This window comes from Canis lupus, chromosome 15, assembly GCF_048164855.1.
Source record: "Canis lupus baileyi chromosome 15, mCanLup2.hap1, whole genome shotgun sequence".
NCBI lineage: Eukaryota > Metazoa > Chordata > Mammalia > Carnivora > Canidae > Canis > Canis lupus.
In genome coordinates, this window is record NC_132852.1 from 24,175,502 (window position 1) to 24,201,676 (window position 26,175).

General features: G+C 33.6%; 1 protein-coding gene across 1 annotated transcript in view; it reads left to right on the forward strand.

The window, feature by feature from the left end:
- SGCZ (sarcoglycan zeta) overlaps positions 1–26,175 on the forward strand; it is a 457,346-nt gene that overhangs the window by 309,131 nt on the left and 122,040 nt on the right. Inside the window, exon 3 of the mRNA XM_072776217.1 lies at positions 22,762–22,849. Within this exon, the coding sequence (XP_072632318.1) occupies positions 22,762–22,849 (88 nt within the window). The remainder of the gene's footprint in view (positions 1–22,761; positions 22,850–26,175) is intronic.

The following is a 26,175-nucleotide window of genomic DNA, read 5'->3' on the forward strand; positions in this document are numbered from 1 at the left end:
TGATAGATTTGCTAATGAACTGCATTATGAGAATCCTTTCACACTGTATATGTAAATCAAGTCATCACATAGTAGGCTTTAAATATATTAAATTTTATTTGCCAGTTAAACCTCAATAAAGCTAGAATTAAAAAAAAACAGATGATTATGTGCATTCAGTACAACTCTAAGTTCAATGCTGTCATGTTTAGTTTGAAATCAGCTAAGGTAGGATCATTTACACCACAGAAATCACCAAATGCTCCAAAACAGTGTTTTCAATCCTGGAAAGCCAGTTATTAAACCCTTAGCCCAACACAGGTTATTATGCAGGACAGTAGTGCAAATTGGGACTGTCTAGGCAAACTGTGACATTTGTTCAGCCTACTTAAAATGGCATTTATATAATTCAGCTGTCAAAATTTCACTGAAGGCATTGGTAAATGGATTAAAGTATGCAAGACATGAAAAAGCTTCCGTTGTCCCAGGGGAATTACGTCAAGACCTTACTTTAAAAAAACGAAAATGGAAAAGTTTAAGTTTGGATTCTCAATGTCAAATTTACCAAAAAAAAAAAAAAAAAAGAGGGAGAAAGTTGCAAAATTGGGAGACTGCTGGTAGCAGCAGTTGTTCACTTGTTTCTAGGCAGTAACAAATGCTTTAAAAGCAGATGTGGCTGAGGAGCATCCATTGGAGAGCTGAGGTTCTAGGAGGGAAAAAAGGAGACTTGGTGCTTAAAAGAGCAAGCCAAGGTATCTAAGTCCTTAGCAGAAAGCTGAACAGAATCAGTTAATAGATTGGACAATCATGTGGGAAGTTAGAGAAGAAGCTGTGGAGTACAAGAGACATGAGTCTTAGGTTTGCTCCAATACTTAAGCAAAATTGTGATTCCAAACTTTCCCTCTCGGAGAGCTGTATTTCTAAATCTTCCATGTTGGTTAAATGAGGCATCTCCTCAGAGTAATTTTTCTGACCTTGCTGGATGTGAAAATACCTAGATGTTCTCATGAAGAGAACATAATCATATATTAGAGTTTATATTGACCACTTCATATTAATCAGTAACAGATGAAATTAATCTCACCTGAAAGTTTTCAAAGTATAGATAATCCTGGTGATATATGAAAAATTTCTAAGGAATCTGGTTCCAAATTATCTTAAAATTGTAGTTATTAGTCAACTCTCACTTACGACTTCTCATGAAACTACCTTATAAAGCCTCCATTCACAGTGGCTTTTTATCCACTTTACAGAAGAAAGCACAACCCTCATACAACCCAATCTTAGCTGACATAATGTCCAGAAGTTATAAAAACCCTTCTTCAGACAGGAAGAAAGGGATAATTTGAAATACTGTTTTAGGGAAGCATTTTTAATTGACTAATCAAGGCACCTTAAACCCATTTGGCTTCCTGTCTTTTCTTTTGTTATAATTATTTCTGTGCAGCCTGCAGGTTGGCCCCTATCAGGATGCTCCAGATTCAGAAAAATGGAAGCAATGTAGCTTTTAAAATGTCACTGGAATATTTCTCAGGACCATCTCATTTCCCAAAATACTTAAAAAAAACTCACACAAAATTTTATATGATCTCTTTCAGATGTAGTCTCTATTTGAAACAAAATATGAAAAACTTTTATGAAAACATCATCAAATATTTATTCCACTTACAGCTATTCTTCATTTTATTTTACCTTATAAAATGTTTATTATTTTTCATTTCCTGTTAGCAAAGAATACTTATTAAGGCAGAATTAAATATTTAAATGTCAACTAGATGTATATGAGAAAGTATGTTCTTTCTTGAGGGATACCCAGGAAAAGTGTTTGAAGATCACTGACCTAGTCAAACCTCGGCTGCCTCCAGGGGTGTTGTGTCCGCAGTCAGGTGGCCTTCTACTCATTAGGCTTTATCTGTACATGCACTGGGGTTGTTGAAATTCACAGAATAATGTCATGACACCTTGTCCTCCAGGACTTTTGACTTTGACTTGGTACTTGCTACAGTATCATCAGAAATTTCTCGGTCAGAGAGATCAATGACCCAAAGGCAATCTATGTTATGGAGATCATCTGAAAGTTGAAACTGAATGTTTAGTTATGAGGGTGCATCAGAATCACCTTGTGAACTGTGTAAATACACAGGAGCTCCACATGATATTCCAGGGTCTGCATATATTTCTAATGGAATATGTAATTGAGAAGTAACCAAAAATAGTATGAAGACAAGGAAGCCAATATGATTCTATTTCTGGAAATTTATCTTGAAGAAATACAGATTTGCACAATAATTACAGTATAAGAATATTTATACCAGAATTACTTAGAATAGCAAAAGGTGGATATCCTTTAATATCCAACAGTGGAATTATTGATTAAATTAATATATTGTGATGAAAGATTTTTGAGCTATTGAAATCATATTCCCAAATAATATTGATGTTTGACAGTCTTTACAGCGTAATGTTATGGTAAAACCTTAAACTGATCTCCAATAGTTTAATTAACCCCATCATTATGAAAAGAAATAACATTTGTGACTGTATATTCATAAAGAATATGCAAGCACAGAATGTTCAGAATTGTGTTAATTATATAGAGTTGAATTATGTGTAATTATTTTAATACTCTTTTACCTTATTTTTCATTCCCTATTAATATTGTATGAGTCATGCAAACCTGTAAATATACTTAACATATACACTCAATAATTTGAAATAAACATAGTTAATTATGCACATTCTGCTCATTGTAGTCAAATGTTACATTCTATTATTTAATATACTTCAAGCATTCAAATAGGAATGTTTATTATAAGAATATTTAATTACATAACTACTGATTAAAGAATGAGAAGAGGGGCACTTGGGTGACTAAATGAAGTGTCCGACTCTTAGTTTCACTTCAGGTGGTGACCTCATGGATGAAATCCAGCCCTGTGTTGGGCTCCATTCTCAGTGGGGAGTCTTCTTGAGATTCTCTCCCTCTGTCCCTTCCCCCACTCGTGTGTACTATCTCTCTGTCTCTAAAATAATTAAATAAATCTTTAAAAAAAAATGAACAAGAGTAATAAATGCAAATGTGCATACAGTTTTAATGTAATAGTCTTTGTTCTACATCTTCCTCACATCTAAAAACACACATATATAACCATAAAAAAAATGCATTTATCTTATGATATTAAAAGCCAGTGATAAAATTAACAGGTTTTACAAATAATATACATCACTGATACTTGTTAAAAAAACTATTCCTAATCTTAATTATTACATCAAAAACGAATCATGAGAGGCTATCTGCAAATTTTTAATGAATGCAGTAATTTTGTACTGGATTATAGCAAATATTTTAAAGAAAGCCAGTTTTTCAACTTGAAATCTGGAAAGTCATGTACAACAATAGTACCTAGCAAAACGAAAGGCAGTAGAGAAACATATATATATATATGTAATTTCTATATGTCTTATCTACACCAATCCCAGTATTGTGCTTTTTATTTTTGGCATTATTTTTTTTATTTTTGTCATTATATTTTAGCACTAAAATTTTTATTTTTATTTATTTTTTTAAGATTTTATTCATTTATTCATAGAGACACACACGCACAGAGAGAGAGAGAGAGAGAGGCAGAGACACAGGCCTTAGAAGGAGAAGCAGACACCATGCAGAGAGCCTGACACAGAGAGCCGGACGCAGGACTCAATCCAGGGTCTCCAGGATCACACCCTGGGCTGCAGGCGGCGCTAAAACGCTGTGCCACCAGGGCTGCCCATCACTAAAATTTTTAAAAATATCATAGTAGGTATTAGCCACTGTAATTTTAGTCAGTCGGCAGAAATATGAACAATAAGTTAATTTCCCCAAACTTTAAAATAAAAGGAAATTAAGCTAAAACTTTATTTCATAGAAGTATAGAATTACATGTTTTTAAATGCTGAGCTGACCAATTTTTGAAGAGACTAAATTTGTTTCCTAGCAACAGGTATAAAAAAAAGAGGAAGAGAAAATTCACACTTTCAACAGAGAATATGATGTAAATACAAAATGAATATGTAAATAAAAGCTGTGGAAGACTCTTAAATGTATACAACAATTAAAATGGAAATATTTTAGATCGCTGAACCCAACCTCCTCACTATACAGAGAAGTAAAATGAGGCCCTGAAGAGCTTTTACAAATGTTCCATCTTTACAATCCCATTGCTCCTCATTAATCACCATGGCCTCCTTGAAGCAGCCGGAGTAAAGCAGTGGCAACAAAAAATCTGTCATAGCAGCAAGCAGTGAAGAAATTAACTGTATTATACATAACAGCATCATGAGACTATATGATTTCAATAATGGAAGAATACAATGGAAATGGCTTAGTTGTTTAAACTGTCTATATCACATGATCTTTTTCCAGTTCATTATCACTTTTCCTATAAAAATATCAGCAAAACTCATCCTATAATATAGAATAGTAGCACTATTAGACAGACTGAATGAATAAAATATAATGGCAATGCTCATGTTCACTGTTCTTATCCCATGAGCTTTTGCTCATTGATCTTATATTCATTTTGAGGTCCTTTATCATCTTATGAAATGTAATGTAACCTTCTCAGAACTACTTAGCATTGGAACTGTCACTTGATGGACACATTGTACTCCAGTGTGCATATTGTCAAGCATATTGCTTAGATCCATAATATACTAAAAATTATCAAAATTACCTGGAAAATGGGAAAATGTTAATGGGGCATTTTCTAACACATTCATTAAATTTCAAATTAAATAAGAAAACAAAGGCATCTTAAGACAAAACATAAAATGATATGCTCCGTAAGCCTTTAAGGTCTGAGGACTCACTTAAACTCCTTTTTTTTTTTTTTTTCTAAGTCCCTCCACACAAGCCATTTAGATATTCACTGAAAGAAACTCAGTCTAGATCTTCATAATGTCATTCAACATCTTCCCTACACCACTTTAAGGGACTGTGGTATAATAATCCCAGTGTTCTCTTCATGATCAGTGGTCTATGCCACAACTCTGTTTCTGAGGTATACTTAATTCATTTCATTTTTAACTCATCTACTCAGACTTCATGAATTTTACTATCAGTTGCTTTGACCATAGACAACTGGAAGGGTTTCAAGTGACTCACATTTGCTTAAGATCCAAACTCAGTAGAATGGCCTATCAGTTCCCCCATGATTTCTTGACTCTTCACTAAGTTTCCTGTCACAGTTTTCTCTGTGACATAGAAATACATTTATTTCAGTTCTCCATTTTTGTTGTTGTTGTTGTTGTTCTGGCTTTACTTGGTCTCTTTCCACTACCACAAATGTTTTTCATTTTTTTCTTGGGTCCCTACATTCTCCTGGCTACTTTCTACACATTATTTGGCATTCAGTGCAAACATTATGTCTTGAAGAAAACCTTCCTTAGCCATGTCCTTGTGTATTATTAGGTGAGTCATTTTAGTACTCCCATAGGACTTCGTAAAACATTGTATTTTTTCCATCTTTTGTATTCGTGGTATTTTACTCATTTCACTCATTGTATTTCTTTACTCTATTGCATTACTGTCTTACTCACCAAAATATAAGACCCTTACAGACTAGGACCATGCCTGTTATAATTATATGGAAATAGTCTCTGTCTCATGGTAATGGATCATATTTTGGTTCAATTTATAAAAACTGGTAGTATTTCAGACTTTTGCACTTTCTTTAGCCTGTTTCAAGAATTGCAAGACTAACAAGGACTAGATAGTATTAGCACTGGCCAAAATATAAATAAAACTGCTTGGTCTTTGAGTTTCAGCCACGTCTATGAAAGAAATAATTGTTTAATCCTCTTTAAAAAAATAAATGGGGCAGGCACATATATAAATATGATATAAACCTAAAATGACTTAACGGAGTATCAGAAGTGAGGCTCCTACTGCAGTGTCTTCGGTTTTCATAATCATACTAGGTATTCAAGGTTGGCACCCAAAAGGAGTCAGATGAAGTAGCCTGGGACAGGGGTTTAGATAAATATATAGTGGTCCAACCTAATTCCAATATAGTCTTTCTGGCCTATCCATCCCTTCTAGGATATTCTGAGAACTGTCTTAAAAGTGCCACTTAGAGGGCAGCCCGGGTGGCTCAGTCGTTTATCGCTGCCTTCAGCCCAGGGTGTGACCCTGGAGACCCGGGATCGAGTCCCACTTCAGGCTTCCTGCATAGAGCCTGCTTCTCCCTCTGCCTGTGTCTCTGCCTCTCTCTCTCTCTCTCTCTCTCTCTCTCTCCCATGTCTCTCATGAATTAATACATAAAATCTTAAAAAAAAGTGCCACTTAGAATCATACCCTTTGGCTAAGTTTTTATTTATTTTTATTTTACTTTTAAAAATTTATTTATTTATTAGAGAGAAAGAGAGCATAAGTGGGAGGGGCAGAGGGAGAGGGAGACCTCATAATCCTGAGCTGAAAGCAAGAGTTGGAAGCTTAATTAGCTGCACTACCCAGTGCCCCAAGGCTAAACTTTTTAACAATATGATGGTTTTGATGATTTGGGATAAGTAAGAAAGGTTTACGTATCTTAAGGCCCTAGGATTTAGAGACTGACATAAAAAATATCCTTTTCTTTTCTTATGGACATTGTTAGAGATAGGACACAAACATGAAAATACAAATCTTCACAGTAGTAGTATTAATGATCTTTTAAATCTTTTCAGAAGAGTAAAACATAGTACTGTGCCCTTCTGTGTTTTTTTCTCATAAACTACTACACTTTCATTTGCGTTCTACAATTAGTTTAAGAAAGTTTCAAAATGTCATTATTATTATTACTATGTAGTGTTTAGGAGCACCACCAATTTCATTAGACTCAGAGCACAATAATGAAAACAAAACAAAAGGAAAAAATATTCATGTTTTCATATGGAGCATTTCCTGAATGAATCCATCTTCTTATTCTTCAGGAAATGCTTATTTAAGAGAAAAATAGCCTAGTGCATTTTTTAGACATTTTAAAATTATCATTGATTTGATGAAGAAAATGGATGTTCATTCAATTCATGGTTGATGGAATGGAATTTATATAGACTTCTACTAATTGATAACCATATGATCATCCAAGGAATAATGTTGTTATATTTCAAATTCTCTGAAGAACTGTGTCCTATCATCTCTGTGAGTGCCTCTTTCATCATGTTTCAATTGATTAGGGTAGGACTAGGATACACATAATTTACTTATTTTGATTTCAATGTGTTCAATAATAACACATCTTTCAGGAGTATTTTTACCTTGAAAATTCAGTGATTTTTCTTTAATATTACTTTTGCTTTCCCCTTCTGGGGGTTAACTGACTCCTCTGACAGTCTTAAAATTTCTTGTTGACTTTTAATATATTCTTTGTATTCTCTAAAGAAAGAATCTGTACCCCCATGAAACTGAATAATTTATTTGACAATTTGTGGAGACTGTTACTCTATCCTAGGGTGAATACTCAACTTGAAAAGGGTTTGATCATTCTTTTATCACCCTTCAATTGTTGGTTTGGTATTCTTAGCATTACATTTTGGTCAATATATTGACAAGTAAATTTAAGAAAAACTATAAAGCATCTAGTTGTCCAAATAGGCAGCTTATACTTGGCATTGAGCCAAGTGAGCCGATTGGCTTTGCATTGTTTTACAGAGGGTGATAAAATTTTACGCTTAGCAAAACTTTTTAAGGGAGTAAACTCATTATAGACCTTCAGTTTCTAGATAGATAGATGATAGATGATAGATGATAGATAGATTAGATAGATAGATAGATAGATGATAGATAGATAGATAGATAGATAGATAGATCCTATATGCCTCAACTTCCAAAGAAGTTACACTACATTAAGTCACCCTATAATAACAAGAACATATATTATCAAAATATTTATTTACCTTAAAAATTTATTGAATCTATTTGTTTAGAGAAGGACTTTCTTTTTTAAATATTTTACTAAGTATCATTCTACTCATTTCAAGTACCAGCTCAGTTAGCTAGCTATGTGTTAGAGAGAGGTGAGGGAATACAATTCTGCTTGAGCAAAGCATCTAATGGCTTAAGAACGTAGTGAAATTTGGGATGCCCAGGTGGCTAAGTGGTTGTGCATCTGCCTTCAGCTCAGGGCATGATCCCAGGGTCTCCAGATTGAGTCCCACATCGGGAGCCTGCTTTTCCCTCTGTGTATGTCTCTGCCTCTCTCACTGTGTCTTTCAGGAATAAATAAATAAAATATTTTTAAAAAAGTATTTAGTGAAGTTTCATTTTGTAAAATGTATCTTTGTTTTCTAAAGGAACATAGCTTGGTTTTTGCTTAAACATTTCTGTGGGCTTACTTCTATTCATGTGTCCTTTTTAATAAATCCAGTATAACTTTTACATATAGTGTAATTGGAATACTCCACGACAATCTGAAAATTGCATTTGTTTTGTAAAATGTGGTATTTCAAATTCATATACTGAAGGTTACATAAGGCTAAATGTCTTTTCATAACATAAGTGCCTAAAGTATAGAAGGTAAGGTTTTAGCACACTCTGGAATCAAACACAAAGATGCAGCCAAGTATATGTCATGATGATGGTTAGGCTGCTTATTGAACATTTTGCAAGGTTAAAAGCCTGCTCTCTGCTTTTGCATTATGGTGCATTATTTAGAATGTCTAATGATTTTTAGATGTTAGGTTGCCAGCATGAAGAAGGCAAAGGCATGTCGCTGCAATAGTTTCTATAAACTGACCTATTTCTCATTTATTTCTATCATGACTTACATAATTTTCACACTTGAAGATCACAAAAGTTTGTCTGAATTACCTGAACATGTGGAAACTAGTTTAATACCTGTTTTCCCTGCTTGCAGGTAAACTAATCATTGGCATATTGTATTGATCCAGTGAAACATTTATGTTATTTCATGTTATATTGAATGTACTCTGTAAGAACTCACTATCACTAGATGAATTTTGAATGCTGTTTATTACTTGATATCATCTCAGCACTTAGTTTATTTGGAGAAAGAGTAAGCCTGTTGTTATAATTCTTCCTATCTTGTCTGTTAATTTACTGTACCTATAACCTCTAAATCTAGTGTTAATCTAGAACCTGTTAACTAACCTTGGTCATTTAGAATGTCAAGTGGATCTCTAAAAGAGTTAGTCTAGGGTTCAGAATTATCCTTTCAGTGTGATTTTAACTTTGTTTTAATACATAATTAGAAGGTTCCTGGGAGATTAGGGATGTAGACAGCATGTGTAGAAGGTTTCAATGTAGAGAGAATTAATGCACTGGTCCATATTTGTAATGAAATATGCCAGACTAATGATTAGTGGTGTAACTTGGTGTCCAGAAAAACTGAATTGAAATAAAACAATGTCCTTTTCTTCCTCATAAGAACATACGTACTTTGTAATTATTTCCATTATAATCTTCATATGTGGATAAGATAGTATTTTGCTAAAGTTATCTTAACAATATGTAAATGATTGCTTAATACTCATATTCACTGCTAGGATATAAGGTAATCCTTTCAAAAATATAACATGATCTAGTAATTAATGGCACTTTTTTTTTTTAATAATACAACCTTACTGCTTTGGATGGTTTATATTTTAAAAGCCTAACTCTGGGGCACCTGGGTGGCTCAGTAGGCTAAGCAGCTAATCCTTGGTTTCAGCTCAGGTCATGACCTCAGTGTCATGAGATCAAGCCCCACATGGGAATCCACACTCAGCAAGGAGTTGGCTTCATTCCCTCTCCTCTGCTTCTGCCCCTCCCCCACTCAAGCTCTCACTCACTCTCTAAAATAAATAAATCTTGTAAAAATGAAAAAAAATAAAAGCCTAGGTTCAACCAAAATGTCTACAAGATTCTTATTTCAAACAGCTACCAAAAACCTCTGCCATTTCATTATTTAAAAGATATTGAAGGGCAGCCCGGGTGGCTCAGCAGTTTAGCGCCGCCTTCAGCCCATGGCGTGATCCTGGATACCCGGAATCGAGTCCCACGTTGGGCTCCCTGCATGGAACCTGCTTCTTTTTCTGCTTGTGTCTCTGCCTCTCTCTCTCTCTCTCATGAATAAATAAATAAAATCTTAAAAAAAAGATATTGAAGGAAGTTATCTTTTTATTGGTCTTGAATATGTAAATATACCTATCTATCCTTATCTATGTCTATGTGTATTTAAATCTGGATTTCTGGTGTTGCTTGGTATCAATTTAAATTATCACAGCATTTATTATCTCCTGTTAAATATGTGCTTATGCATATTAACATGATTTACTTATGATGCATTATTTTTCTATTTATGCCTTATTCATTCCAAAAAGTATAATGAAAATAACAAAAATTTGCGAAACTGTAGCAACATATAAACAATAATGCCATAAAAAGCAGGATTGGACATTTTTTTCTCAGACTTTAAAAGGCCATATAAGATTCGTTTATAAATTTTAGTGCCCAATTTAACATTGTGTTTAACTTTATAAACACTTAATATCCTTTTGGAAGAAGTACCATTTTAGTAAAAGCATAAATATTTTATGTTTTGCTCCTCTGTGTTTGCTTTTCAAATAGCATCTGTCTTTTATTTTATATGGAAAATAGAACAATTAAGAAAAACTGTAATACTTTTTACATGTAAAAATGACTTCCAAAAATCCACAGATTTCATGTCACAAATTCTACACTTTAATAGAAAAAAATCCCTTTAGTCCAATGTTCACTAATATTAAATTGATTAATTTATTACATATGGAAGTTTTTAGCTGTTTCTATAGGCTTAATATAGATAACTTACTCTGCAAAATGTTTTCTAATTCTGTGATTTAAAAAATACTTTTTGAATAATGGATCAACTTTGAGACACCGATAAAGATTGCTTTCTTCAAGTATGAATTCCACTAATCTTTGTAGGAAATATTATTAAAATTTATTTTTAAGAATGACTAGCAACCAAAATGAACAGTATGTGCTCTGCTATTATCATATACAATGGATCATAGTTGTTTATGACTTCACTGGTAATCTTGCAGTGTATAAACTCTGAATTTGCAAACATTAGTCCTTCACACAGGAGCACATACACACACATGCATCCTTACTTTTTAGAAGGATCTGATGTTTCCAGATACCTGCTTGTCTAACTTCAGGTCACTCACCATTCTATCCTTAAAAATAAGCATAGTTTATTTTACATTTATTTCTTCTCACCTCTCCTCTCTATACTTAAAGCTGCTTCTTTTTTTTTTTTTAAGATTTCATTTATTTATTCATGACACACACACACACAGAGAGAGAGAGAGAGAGAGGCAGAGGGAGAAGTAAGCTCCATGCAGGGATCCTGATGTGGGACTCCGTCCAGAGACTCCAGGATCATGTCCTGGGCAGAAGGCAGGCGCTAAACCTCTGAGCCACCTAGGGATCCTGACTTTAAGCTTCTTTTGTATATTTTTGAATAATAAGCTTATTTTTATGTAAAAATGGTATATAATGAGAACTGTGACTTCTAGTAGATTTGCGGACTCTCTATCCTAAAATAAAGTCCCACACAACCTATATGTATATGATTGAATGTTTTCATTCATTAATAGAGAAACCATAAGTTAAAAAAAAAAAACAAAGAAAAAAGAGAATTGAAAAGATAAGAGGCTGTGAAAAGTGAAATCAGAGTTTCCCATAATAATAATTAACTATACCTATAACTTCAAGCCATGGGAATTAAGAACCAGCTGAATAGCATAAGAAACATCAGGCCATTACAATTACAAATACTTTGTCCTTTGTGAATTTGTAAATGTTGTCCTGCCCTCTTGAATTCATATCATCCCAGATAGGCACGGTCCTCCAGTGTCTAGCAGGAGCAAACACAAATCTTCTCCAGAAGGATACTTCCTTACTCCAGGCCCCTGGAAATTCTTATATGTTAACCATGGGCTAAACAACAAATGACAAAATCAAATGACAAAAAGACAAAAGAAACAACAAAATGACAAAAAGAAACAAAACGGGAATGGGCCAACACAAGACAAATTCAACACAAACAATGATTCCCTAACTTAGCTCTCTAAATTATTTCTGCAATTAGAATTTTCAGGTACAGAATATTGAAATACTAATATAATAATGTTTAGGAAACAACTGGAATAATAAGAGAGGAAATACAAACAACATGTCAAGTTAACACTATATTTAAAAATCATTCAAAGATAGAATTATTATGATATTAACATTATTTTGAAAATTATTGGGTCCGTAGTTGCTAAAACTTTAAGATCTGAAATCCATCAGAGACTCTTTAGGTCAGAAGTCAGTAAACTGTGTATGCAAATGTCTGCCTTTTTTTTTTTTAATGAGATTTTAGTGCAATACAGACATGTCCATCCATGTCTTGCTTGAGGCTACTTTTGAGCTAAAGAAGAAGATCTGAATAGTTGCAACAGCGACTGTGTGATCTATAGAGTCTAAAGTATTCACTATGTGTCCCTTTAAGAAAAACTTTGCTAATCTTACCTCTAAATGAAACCATTTTGATTAATTACTCCTAAGAGAAAAATACACTGTTAAATATCTCTGTTAAGTGTATCATTTAACAAATCAATCTGTAGCATCATAATGTTCTGAAAGTTTATCAGTGTTATGAGAAATGTCAGTATGATTATTGAAGGAGAGGAATGTGGAGAAAATTTAAGACAGGGAGGGAGGGCACTGAGGTGGGGTGGCCTTGGGTGGACACACTGAGATGGTCACCTCCTTCTAGAAGAAAATGAAGGATACTGTATCAGAATAGGCATACTCCTATTAACAAATAATTCTGGTATCTCATCAGTTAATTCAAATACAAAAATGATTTATCTGTCAGTTCCCAATCAGGTAGCATTGATAAGACTGGTGTCCCAGACCCACACAGCCATTTAGAGGCCTAGGTTTTCTCCACGCTTTGTGCCACAACACCTGAGGCCTGAAACAGAAAAGTTAGCATGCGGCTGGCAGGCTTTGGTAGTTCAGGCCTACAAATGTCTTATATCACTTCTGCCTGTATTTCCCTGACTACAACTTTGGTTGTATGGCCATACCATCTACAAGAAAGAATAGAAAACATTGCCTGACTGCTGTGTGCACAGGAAAAAAATGTCACGGGTTAGTGTTTCCCATGGAGGTTGGGAAGCAGAGGGCAAACACATCCTAATTTATAAATCTGTGGGTTAAACATAGGCTTGCCATGCTGTGGGGAATAGTTCAAAACTAATTTTTCTGAGACAGCTGCAATTTTCTGCTTGATCTATGGGTTCAGGCCACACTGTAAATATAGAAGCTTCTAGGGGATCCCTGGGTGGCGCAGCGGTTTGGCGCCTGCCTTTGGCCCAGGGCGTGATCCTGGAGACCCAGGATCGAATCCCACATCAGGCTCCCGGTGCATGGAGCCTGCTTCTCCCTCTGCCTGTGTCTCTGCCTCTCTCTCTCTCTCTCTGTGACTATCATAAATAAATAAAAATTAAAAAAAATATATAGAAGCTTCTAGTAAGTAGCTCTCTATTCCTACACCTCAACCAAACAGATCCCATACTATTCAGTCATCTGCAGATAAGTACCATGGTATCACTTGGGAGATTGTTAGGCATGAAGAGTCTCAGGCTTCACCCCAATCTGAATGTAGAAAGATCCTCAGATGATTTGTATGAGCATTACAAAGTTCTAAGAATCAGGTTAGAGTAATTTCTGTAGTCCTGTCATGTGCTAATTGGTCTGACATATTCTAGATGTTCACTGACCACAGATGCTTAGGTTACCATTTTTATACAGCAAAAAAAGTATAATTAATTTCACATTTCTTCTAGCCCAAAAACCTGTTGTCATTAGATTTTCCTGTTAAGAGACCAAGGGAATAAAAAAGAGAGACCAAAGATTATTCCTTATATTATCTTAACATAAAAAAAAAAATGTCAGAAGCTTGAAAGTGCTATTGTCCTTTGAAAAAGTAATCCCAGGGATACTTTCTACCATTTTATTTAGTTGACAAAAGATGAAAATTGCTATAGGTTTTCAAAGTAATGATTATACAAATTGAGTGAGGATTTATTCATATATATACATATATATACACACATATATCTATATATATGCATATATTTGCACAGTTGTCTTATCAAAGGTATAACCATAGTTAGCAAAATGTTTCAAAACATGGAAAATCATAGATAATCATACAATCACAATACATGCCATCTAAGGGTCAGTTTTATGCCTAATATTCATATACATATTTCTACCATGTTCCTTTAGTAATTAATATGGATACTATATTAGTCTGGATTCTCCGGAGAGTCTATATATAGGTTTTTGTGAGATAAATCAAATACAAAAATTATCTACACAAAAATTATAACCTATTATAGGTTTTCTTTATCTTTCTCTCTAAAATATATGCATTATTATATTATTTTATAATAATATGTATAATTATATATTTATTATAAGGAATTGGCCCACATAGTTATGGATGCTAAGAAGTCCTAGGATCTGCAGTAAAAAAGCTGGAGACCCAGGAGAACCAATGGTATAGTTCTAGTCCAAGTCTAAAGACCTGAACCAGAAGAGCTGATGGTATAAATTCTACTCTGAGTTTGAGTCAGAAAGCAGAAGCCTGATGTCCCAGTTCAAAGACATTCAGGCACAAAGAACAAATTATCTTACCCATCTCTTTTGTTCTATTTAGGTCCTTGATGGATGTGAGGCGAATACACATCGAGGCAGGCAATCTGCTTTATTCAGTCTACTAACTTTAATTTTAATCTCATTCAAAAAAATCTGACAGATACACCCAGAATAATGATTAACCAAATATCTGGGTACCCCTGACCGCATTAAGTTGATATATTAAAGTAACCATCACAGGTACTATAATTGTGTTGTACTTATTTAATTTTATAACCAAATGTTTTTCTTATTAACTATTTTGTCACCCCATTATCTTTTGTTACTAGGGAAAAATGTTTGTCATAATCATAATATTTCTGATTTCTCTCAGCTGTTTCAGTAACAGCATAGATGCACACGCATAGGCATGCGTGCCATATACACATAATCAATTAAAAGTTGGTCCTATTATTTTGGATACTAGAAGTGCTTCATCAACCAACTAGAATTTAAGAGAAAGATTTGTTGTTATTGTTCTTGTTGTTTTTCCTGTTTTTAACTAGAAGAAACTTAACTAATAAGAATGAAGACATTTCTAAGTGAAATCCAAAAATTATTTTTCTTTCACATTCTCTACCCCATTCCCTTCCTCAACATAGGCATTTTTTTAAATATTTTAAGAATGCCCTTCTTTAGTGCCAATTTCAAGCAAGGTAAAAGAAAAGCAATTTAATTGAGACATACCACCTTGCTTAACTCTCTATTTTTCCTCATCTTTTGCATTTATATGAGATAAAGTCTGTTTCATTTACCAACACTTATGTAGCATACCCTGTAGTATTTCATTACAAAAAAAGTAGGAAAGCTTTGTATTGTCCTTGTCCTGAAATACTTACTAATTCATCATTGGTTAGTTCCATTTCTAGAAAACTTAAATAGGTGCTTGTTCCATATAAATAAGTGATTTAAGAGGATTGATTCTCTTAATTTTTTAGGGCATATGAACCAGTTAAACAGAAGATACTTGCATATTCTCTGAAGTTTCTTTCTGCCTGTCAGAGTGAGTACAATTTATACATTCTAGTGAGGCAACCCCCAGTCTCCTTTACCTCATCAACTGGGGTAGACGTCATTCAGGCTCTTGTTAGGCAGAGAGTGAACAAAAGGTTGGCACCCTCAAACTCCTGGGAAGGCAAAATCAGCCTGAAGAAACTGAAAGAGTACCTAAAAAGGCAAAGCAGGAACTCAACAAAGAGTTGGAAAGAAGAAACTATTTCCCTGGTGCAGTGAATGTCACCTGAGAATTTAATGTCACCTGGTTAAAGCAACAGTGGCCTTTCATTGATATGGATCTTTATGAATTTAGGTAAAGATAATACCTTTCCCTTTTAGGATACTGATTCAAGAAGCATTCGTTTTCTAAGCCTATCCATGGATAAAGGTTGAGTTGGAACAATTTGAATGATAAACAGTGGCATGATCTCCGAAGGTTCCCTGTGAATGGACCTTGTGTGCAAAACTGCTCCTGGTGGCATTATTGTGAAGACACAGTCATCCATAGCAGTTGGGATAAGGTGGCCCTCAGGAGGAGTATGTGGAGACTACTTTGTTTACTGTGTGGCTTTACAGAGGCAAGAAGGAGCTAGAAGAGCCATCCTAGAAGTCATAGGTCATTCTCACAAGATATTCCTTATAGTGACCTCCATGCCTTAATAATTTATAACAACAAAAAAAAAACTAATGAAAATGATGCATTCTCAATAAAAGTATTGGAATAAAGTATTGTGCTTCTGTAGAAGCACAGAAAAGCTGATTGGTGAATCTATGCTCTCTCCCCTTCACTACTTCATATTCAGGTTAAGATGTGAGCACTGAGAATTTGAGGAAGTTAATTTAACATCTGTAGATAAGATTCCTTTTCATGGTCAGTACTTCTGCTTTGCATTCTGAAGGAAACAAAATTTCAAGTAATTGTTTTCTTAACCAAAAAATTAAAAAATTGCTTGTTTTTCAGCTTCTTAAGTGGATCAAATGCTTAGGGAAAGGGATGAAGTCTGCCTTGTGCAGAGATAATGACTATAAATCACATCATAATGTGATAGGACTTGTTCCACATACATGGTTTTGTAGAAACCTTGCTGTGGTGGGGAAAAAAGTTTGCAAGAGCTTGGTTAAGTTCTGTGTGGCCTGAACACAAATGCAGGCAAACACAGGTAGCCCGAGTGCATTATATTGTAAATGTGCTCAGTTCAATTCATTCACTCAGCAGACATTTATTGAACATGAACTAGGTGCCAAGCAGGACACAAACTATGCGTTCAGAAGATTGCATGTGTAAAAGAAAATGACAACACACTGTGCTTTCAGGACAGTCCAGTCTAACGGAGGATATAAACAAAGGAACGATCAAAACAAAGCAAGGCAAAAATCTTGTGACAAGTACCGTGATAGACATCAACGCTGATTGAGAAACTGGTGAGTGGGAGGTGGATTTTAATTCTGGAAGAGCACGGATGCTTCACAAGCGATCTAACTGTGAGCTGGAACTAGAAAAATATCTATAATTTTGCCAATTATGGAGAAGTGGATAAGAATTTCAGGCATGGGGAACATAAGATGAGAAGGCACGGAAGTAGCATACTTTCAGAAACATGGGAAATTTGTGTCATTCTGTCTGGTGAAGGGGTATGAAACCAAGCTAGAAAACAGAATTGGATCATATTATAAATTAGTATCTTATATGTTAGGAATGTGATTTTTTTTCTCCAAGCTGGGAATAAGGAATCAGTAGATGTTTTTACTTTGTTTTGTTTTAATTCCAACATGCCAATGTCTTTAAAGATGTTTTAGAAAAATACCATTGGATGTGAAGAATTAATGTCAGGAGAATGTCGTTGTTGCAATGTGAGTTATGAGTCAGTTACAGGGATGGTTACACAAAAAAACAAGAAAGGGATATTGAAGAGACAGTTCTAACATAGCTGATTGAATATTGAGGAAAAGCAAAATAGAGGATTTGGGGAGTGATATACGCTTATTGCAAATTTATAACATTTCTGTCAGTGAAGATGAGAAACTTCACCTGGTAAACCTCAGGCCAAACTGTATAAATTCGAGAATGACATGTCAAATTCATGCCATTTGCACCAAACACGATGGATCATTAATTATGTTCTCTCTCAGTATAGCAAGTAGGGAGACTCTCATAAGTGATACATTCTAAAATATGTGTATAGAGGGCAGTTCAGGGTCATATACTCTTGCTCTAGAACCTGAGAAAACAAAATAGGGCAACATGAACCAGACTCTTACTGAAACATGGATGATTGGCAGTGCGGAGCTCACGTCTTACATTCCAAGACAGTGTATGTGTCAGATTGTCCTTTTAGAGATTGCAGTGTTTAATTTTAAATCATGCTTTCTTCACTTATGTTTTAAACTTATTTTCACATTTTGATATGACATTGTAGAAAGCCTAGAGTTTAATCACCACCAAAGAGGCAGTGCCTCAGTGGTTGACAAGGGAGATTCTAGTTCAAAATGCTGGGTTCAAATACTTGGTCTGTCGGTTATTACCTGTGTGATTTAGAGCAAGTGACTTATACTTTCTTTATGGAGGTTTATTCATTTGCAAAACAGAAGTGATAGTAGCTGGTACTATTATTAGTAGAATACTATAATTACAGTGAGGAATAAATAATAAATGCAAACACTAATAGTTCCTTTAGCAAAGGCTAGCTACTAATTGAAGTATTTTGTGTATATGGTCTCATTAATTCCTTATAAAAAGCCCCAAAATTCTGTGTTATTGCCCTATTTGCAGATGAAGGAATCACAGTACAGAGATGTTGAATGATTTGCCAACCCAAGCAGAAGGTGTTTGGCAGACTTACCATTTGAACTCAAACAGGGGGTGCACTGTCTGTCTTGCAACCAGTTTAGTTTTTGATTCTTTCATGGGTGGTTTTATTTTAAGCAACTGACAATATGAGTTCATACCTGTAAAGTGTTTAGAATGGAGTCTGGCGCGAGGAAGTGCCAGTAGGTGCTAGCTGCTGCTCCTATGACAACTATATCTACAACTTAATAGGGGTGAAACGACAAGTATCTGAAGCTGAAATGCCTTCTATACATACAACACCTAATATGTGCACAAAAACTGATGTGGAGATCAGTAAAACTGATACTTTGTGAGAAAAGTCTCCATTACAACAGCTTACCACTAGTAGCATTCTCTGGGTTTTTTCATTGTTTTGTTTTTGTTTTTTTTTAAATTTATGTGGTTATTGTCTAGCTTTATGTGGTAGGTTATGAACTCCAGAAGAAAAAAAAGTGAGTATCTCTTGTTTCTGTTGTTTTACCCAGTAACTAGCAAATAGCTGGACACACTGCAGGTAATCAGTAAATGTTTAAGATAAGCAAATGAGAAGAAAAGAGTCTTTTTTTTTTTTTTTTTTACCTTAGTCACTTGCACTGCCTCTGACAAAAACATTGAAATAAGAAATATTGCATTATTTTCCTAAAACTATTAGTAAGGTTTCATTCAGGCCTTTGGCATAAAGAAGGTGTGCATGATGAATCATAAATGGGGGCTTTCAGGTCCCCTTCATGGTACCAGTTCTTTTCTCCCTGTCTCCAACATGCTTGTCTCAAGAGTAGCTAAGAAGGCAGAGGGGTTTCTGAGAGTTACAGCCAATATGCCAGGCAGCTCCAAATCACTGTGATATACCCACCGTAATACCTGCCATAAGAAATCTGTTGGTTTTGGAGAGCAGATATTTGAATCAAAAGATGAAGCCTTTTATTTCTCCATAAAGATATTTTTATTAGTATATTGTGCGGAATAATACACCACCTACTTACTTACCCTTACACAGAATTTAGTATGTCTTATTCCAACTCCATCAGATGATACTACCGAATCAGCTTCTTTCCTTTGTGTTCAGCAAGAATAAGCTCTAACAGTACTGCTAGGTTTCTTTTAATGTCTGAAGTTGGACCCCAGCTTTCAAAGTCTTGAAATACAAGAATGTTATGCCAAGGACTGTAAGGAGGGAATGTAGAGCAGAGAGTGGAAAGCAATGATTCCTTAGTGGAGATTGAGATGAACACAAGAAAGGAGATATAAAGCATTCTTAAATGTCACTTTTTTGGTACTAATTTTTACTTAAATGAAAAGTGCTTAGTATTAGATTTACAGATGGATAATGATTGTATCTTCTTTAGGTATTGCTATCATTTTTATCATGTGTTTTTTATCACATATGTATATTTTAATTAGTACAGGGTCATCCATAAGCCATGGTTCTAAGCCCCAGAGATGTTATTGTACTGATATATAATGCAGAAAATGATACTGTGATTTTTCAGTGAAGATGAACTCACATGCATTACATTTCGTTTAACAAAACTAATTGTTGTCTTTAAGTGTTTGTTCATTCATTCATTCTTTCTTTCTTTCTTTCTCCTGTTCAATCTCTACCCCCAATTTGGGGCTCAAACTCATGACCCCAATATCAAGAGTTACATTCTCTTCCATTTGAGCTAGCCAGGCACCCCAATAGTCACTTGTTTTGATTCAGTTAATTTTATTTTAACAAGTCGGTATAACATAATAATATATTAATGTCCATGTGACTACTGCATAGAGAATTGTTCATTACCCTGATAGGTACGTGATTCGAGTTTTAGTAAAAACATTGCTACTTTTATCATAGTGAAGTTTAAATCTGGATATAAATATTTAATTCTGAAGGGAAATTTAGTGGACTCATGTTAAGAGAAGGAATGAATGCCAAGGGGAGAACCTCATTTCTATGGTTATGGTAAGAGAAAAGTAGATTGAAATATTATAAATAAAGACATATAATGATTAAACTTTCACTTCCAGCTCAAGTCTAACTCTCTACTAAGTCAGATGAAATTCTTATTGCCTTTTATAAAGGACTATTCTCTCATCTTAAAATATTTAGTAAGGCAATAATTATTTTAATATACATACATTGTTTTGAAATTATACAATGTTAAAGGTTATGCTTTTTATGCTATAGTTCACAGAAATTTAGGCTTAGCAAAGCAAATAAAAGCATATACTGTCATCAACTTTTAAAAATCTAAACATTCGTTACATATTTTATTTCATAAAAATATTAAAACAATCTGAATTAAATTTCAGTCAATATATTTTTATGGTATTTTGAACTACAAGCTACTTTATAGGCATCTGCTGTTTCTTCCTTTCACATTAATTTTATTTGATTCAAAACCCCTTTTTAAATGTGTGAGTTACATGTAATTAATTCTACTAACATAAAATAGAATTTTTGTGTGCTTTTAAGAACCATGTTCCTTGTGCAGTATCCTTACTGGCTATAATCGTATACAGTCCTTAGTCCATTGCCTATACTGTAACCAGAATTTGAACATATTGTTTGAAAGGAAAGATGGAATTAATTTAAAATACGTTAGATATTTTCAAAGATGGATGTCTGTAGTATAGGAATACCTATGGAATAAATGGACTAATTACATTTTTGGAAACTGTACAGATAACACTTTTGATTTGTAGCACAAGAAATGAATTATGGTAATAAACATAGAGAATGAAATTAACTATAGTGGCTTTTGTCCAATCAGGTCTCACTTTACAGAATAAATGTATTCTTCAAAATGTGGAAAATTTATTTTAAAAAATCAAATCTTAGTTTACACAGAGTAGCAAAACTTACTTTAAAATAAAGCTCATGTGTGCATGTGTACGTGTGTGTGTGTGTGTGTGTGTGTGTATTTCTTTATTCAGTGCTTTGCATCTAGTCAGATGTGGTACAAATCAGCTTTAGGAAAAAGCCTATAAAGTCCGTCTATGTATATCCAAATCACGAATCCTAATCATGAAAATTTTTATGTGGTTTGTATATAAAAGCATTTGTGTGTTTACATTGACATAGAAGTGACATATCACCTAGGTGTAAGGATGGTATTGGGAGAGATTTTCATAGAATTTTATTACCTGGATTAAAAGCTCCATGAAGGCAGGTATTGTTCTCTTTTGATCACTAAACTGTCTCAAACCTCTAGGACATTACAGCATGCACAGTGAGCACTCAATAAATAGTTGATGAAGGAATGGATGGACAGTTTGTAAATGATCACCCTCCTTATGTTATAGATCATAAAAATGAAAATTTAGGCAGCTGTAAGTTACTAGTCTTATGTAGTGGTGGCAAAAGGCCAATATGCAGGTTCCTAAGGCAGTGGGTATTATCATTCAATAAATTATTTCACTGTTAAATTAATGATAAAAGTAAACATATAGTCAAGGTTAAATATTCTAAATGAGAACTTCCAGGCAAACATCTTACATTCTTATATTCTATATATCCCCTATATAAACCATTCTGTGATTTACAGGGCATTTCCACATAAGGTAAATAAACAAGTTAATATCATTTATTATGAAAATTTACTTACCCACTTGGTAAATACCTAGTAGATTTTTCAGCAGTATGCTGAATAGTGAGGATATAATTGTATGCAGATGACTGCCATGGTCCTTGTCAAATGGACATTTCCTTTTGTGACATAAACAAACAAAACTAAGTAAACACATACGTATGCAAGATAAATCTGCCTTGTGGTAAATGCTTTGAACAAAATAAATGGAGACTGGGAGTTTGGGGATTGAATGCATTTGTTGGGGAGGCAATTTTGATAAGATGACATTTAAGCTCGGATCTGAAAGTTGCAAATTCAACTTAAAAACGAACTTCCTCATTTGGGTAGGGTCTAAAACATCTCCATAGGTAGGCATATATTCCATTGGGAAATGGAGAGGGGAGGAGTTGCTATCCTGTACGTTGTGCTGACAATAATCGGTGGAATTGGCAATTACTGCATCAAATAGTTAATGTCCATTTTCTGAAGTGGAAACATCCCTACCCTGTCAAGTAGTCATTATGAAACACTCATATTGTTTTATATTGTTTAGTCAGTGTTTGGGATGTTAAAATAAATGCTTAATATAAAACAAGAAAATAGAATTTTGGTAATACCCAAACAAATGCAGTATAGTTGTATATATTAAATTTGACTCTATTTCTATTTTTATTTGATTTCTTTATTTTATACATGTTTCCCAGGATAGTCCACTGGTCTTACAGTCTGACAGGAATGTAACAGTCAATGCAAGGAATCACATGGGGCAGTTAACTGGACAGCTGACAGTAGGTGAGTGCTTTGGGGGTAAAGGTTGCTCAGACCATCTTACTCCATTTAAAACTTTGTGTGATTGTTTAAATTAGGGAAAGCAAAAGTATATTATTTCTCTAATATAAAGCTAGACATTCTTTTTCATCCCAACTATCTTGCATATGATTTTATTTTTCGTAACTTAATTATGGTTTCCTCTATTTGGTAGTTCTTACTCTTATTAATATGTTCCTATAAGACAATTATATATATTTTGTTGTTATTACTCTTGAATTATGAAATGCACCAGTTTCCTAACAAATATCTTCCTAGTGTATGTTAAGTTATAGTAAACAGACTAAAACACATGAGATATAACATCATGTGTCTATGTATCTTTTGTTTTAGGTAAATAATTTTCTAGGAAATATTATCTGCTAATGTAAATTAGAAATGACTTATTAAATGAATATAATAAATCCTAACTTACCAATTACTTATAAAGTTGGTGTTGAGAGTATTTATATTTTAAGATGTTTGAGCTTTAGAAGTTATAAATATGATAATGATAAAATATTATTAATGTTTTCTCATTATTGTCAAATATTAGTGATTCATATTACATGGCATTATTATTTGACTCCATTTTTATAAGAAAACAGACAAATAAAAAGTCAGTTTTAATTATGTAAAATAAATAAAATATGTGATTTGTGTATAACTATAAAATATCTTTAGAATACTGAACTTTTTTGTGGGGAAATTACCTAATATTGATAATATATGTGTGTATATAAAAGTATATTATAAATAGTAAATTACAGTCTTGAGGAATGAGTTTTCCTTATCTTAATGAAAAATTAATGAGCACCTTAATACAAATATATGCTTCCAATAGTTCTTTTTAAATTACACAAGAACATGGCATGTGAAGAGTGAGATTTATAAGCATTAATTTGTGTCTACTCACTTTGTAGGTACATGAAACACTTTCAATATGCTATTTGCTTTAATGAAGCCAAAAATACAATTTATATTTTAGTATATATGTATTTCCAAAAAATATAATTGTACTTTATTTGTAATAACTCAATTTTATTTGACATAATGTTCACATCATAGAAGTTGGTCATTAGTCATCAAGAGTCAAATAGTGGAGGATAAAAATAAAAGGAGGATAAACTGAAAAGTTGAACAATAAATATCAATGGGCAGAGTTAGTTTTGTTTTACTTTTTTTTTCTTTTCTTGGTACTCTCTCTCATTTAAATTTCAGTCACACTCAATCACATTTGGGAAATCCAGAATAGCTGCTATGTGGGTCCTGTGGCATAATCATGATAAGAAGGTCCATAATGTCACATCTATAACATCATCTCAGTAAAACTTTAATGCTATTTGGATATTAAATAATTGCAATGTCATTGTTCTAAATATTTACTTTTAAAATCTGCTTTAAGTCACAATCTTATGCTTCATCTAAAATCACGTATATCAAAAAAATAAAAATAAATAAAATCATGTATATCATTATAATTCTCCTTATTTAATGCTCAATAAATTTTGGAGAATAAGTTCACTGCTAGAAACTGCTAACTTTTAATGTCAGAATCATTTACTCATCTTGAATATCTTCACTTCCATTTATCAGAAATCAGTGACATATCCAAATTATATAGAAACCTTAATTACAGTCTGTAATCTCTCATTTTTCTGTCTTTCTTCATTACTTCTTCAAAGCTTAGAGTTATGGCTGCCTTAAATAAGTTTTACTATATGATAATAAGACTGTAATTTGCAATAAATTAAACAAAGTGATACTAAGACTTAGTACTAGTTTGTTTTTCATAATTCACAATTTGAGGATTAAACACCACATAAAATAAAAACCATTATAGACAGCTTCTGCAGGAGAGTTGACTATTTGGTTTCCTCTGAGGTCTGAGGTCCTACGTTGCCCAAGGGGATTCACAAGAGAGCCAGTCAGGGAGTGGGCATATTGAGTGGCAGGTATGTTTTAGTACTGGTCCTGTGCCTTTTCTAGCAGCTGTCAATTAGCTATATACACCTAAAATCAAATCTGTTTTACTTGTGATAAGAGAAGTTGTACTTGATGAGAACAATTAGGCATTAAGATTCTATAAGGAGAATATTTTTGTTGTTTCCTCAGGATTTTGAGTCAATATACACTAATAATAAAGTCCATATACTGAAACAACCATTTAAAAATACTATAAGTTTATAGAGATAAAAATTAAAAGGTACATGTATACAAAAATACATGAAAAATTAATACATCCTTTATCCATATGGAAGGTATTTGTATCCTATATAATGATTAATTAAACCATATTGACCTTTCTAGTAGTAAAGGTGTAAAGAAAAATCTGAATAATGGCATGATCCTACTATGTTTAAGGAGAAACATCTGAGTTTTTTTATGAAAAACAAGGTATTTTTTTTCTCACATACACTGAGCAAAATGTACACATTGTTTAAAGAAAAGTGGATGACATAGTGTACATATTTTTAACAACCCTACATCAGAAGAAACATAGGCCTGCTAATAGTATGGCATCATGCTTTAAAGAATGCTCAGAGTGTGACCGCGAAGTACAGTGAGATAAATTAATTGTGGGAGCAAAAAATAGAACATGTTTACTGGTTCAAGTAATTCAGGAATAAAAATTTAAGCTTATCTGCAAGTGATGATATATATGTCTATTAAGTATTCCTTACGATATATATTTTCACCTGAGCTTGTCATTGGCCAGATGAAGTGAGAGCCCAAAATGTTAGTGTTTGTGTCTGAGTCTTTTCATTTCAGAAGTGAATTGATGATTAAATTGATATCCTTTAGTGAAAACTGAAGACCCTAAGACTCTTAACTATGTTGATACTCTTCTGCCCACCTCGGTATATTTCCAACATCCAAGACAGGCAAGCAGGCGTGCACATGCACACACACATAACACACACACACAGCACACAGGCTCCCCCACAGAATTTGTATAAGGAAAGTACTGGGAAACAAAGCCAGCACAGCATTTAAAGAAACACTTTGAGTCTGCTACTATACACAGATTGAGTGAGACATCGGCATTTTATCCAATACAATGTGCTACAAGACAATTTAAGTGTAGAAACTTTTCTAAAAATATTTACTAATCACCTATCATGGCAAAATAAACCATCAGCAATGCAAGCAGTGAATAAAATTGCATAGTTTCTAAAATGAATCACATAATCTTAATAATAACTATGCTACTATCAAGAATTTATTGTACAATGTTTATTATATTGTTTAAACCATGAGCATTTTTTTAATGTTCCACAAGTTTAATTTAATCTGTTTATCCAAAGATT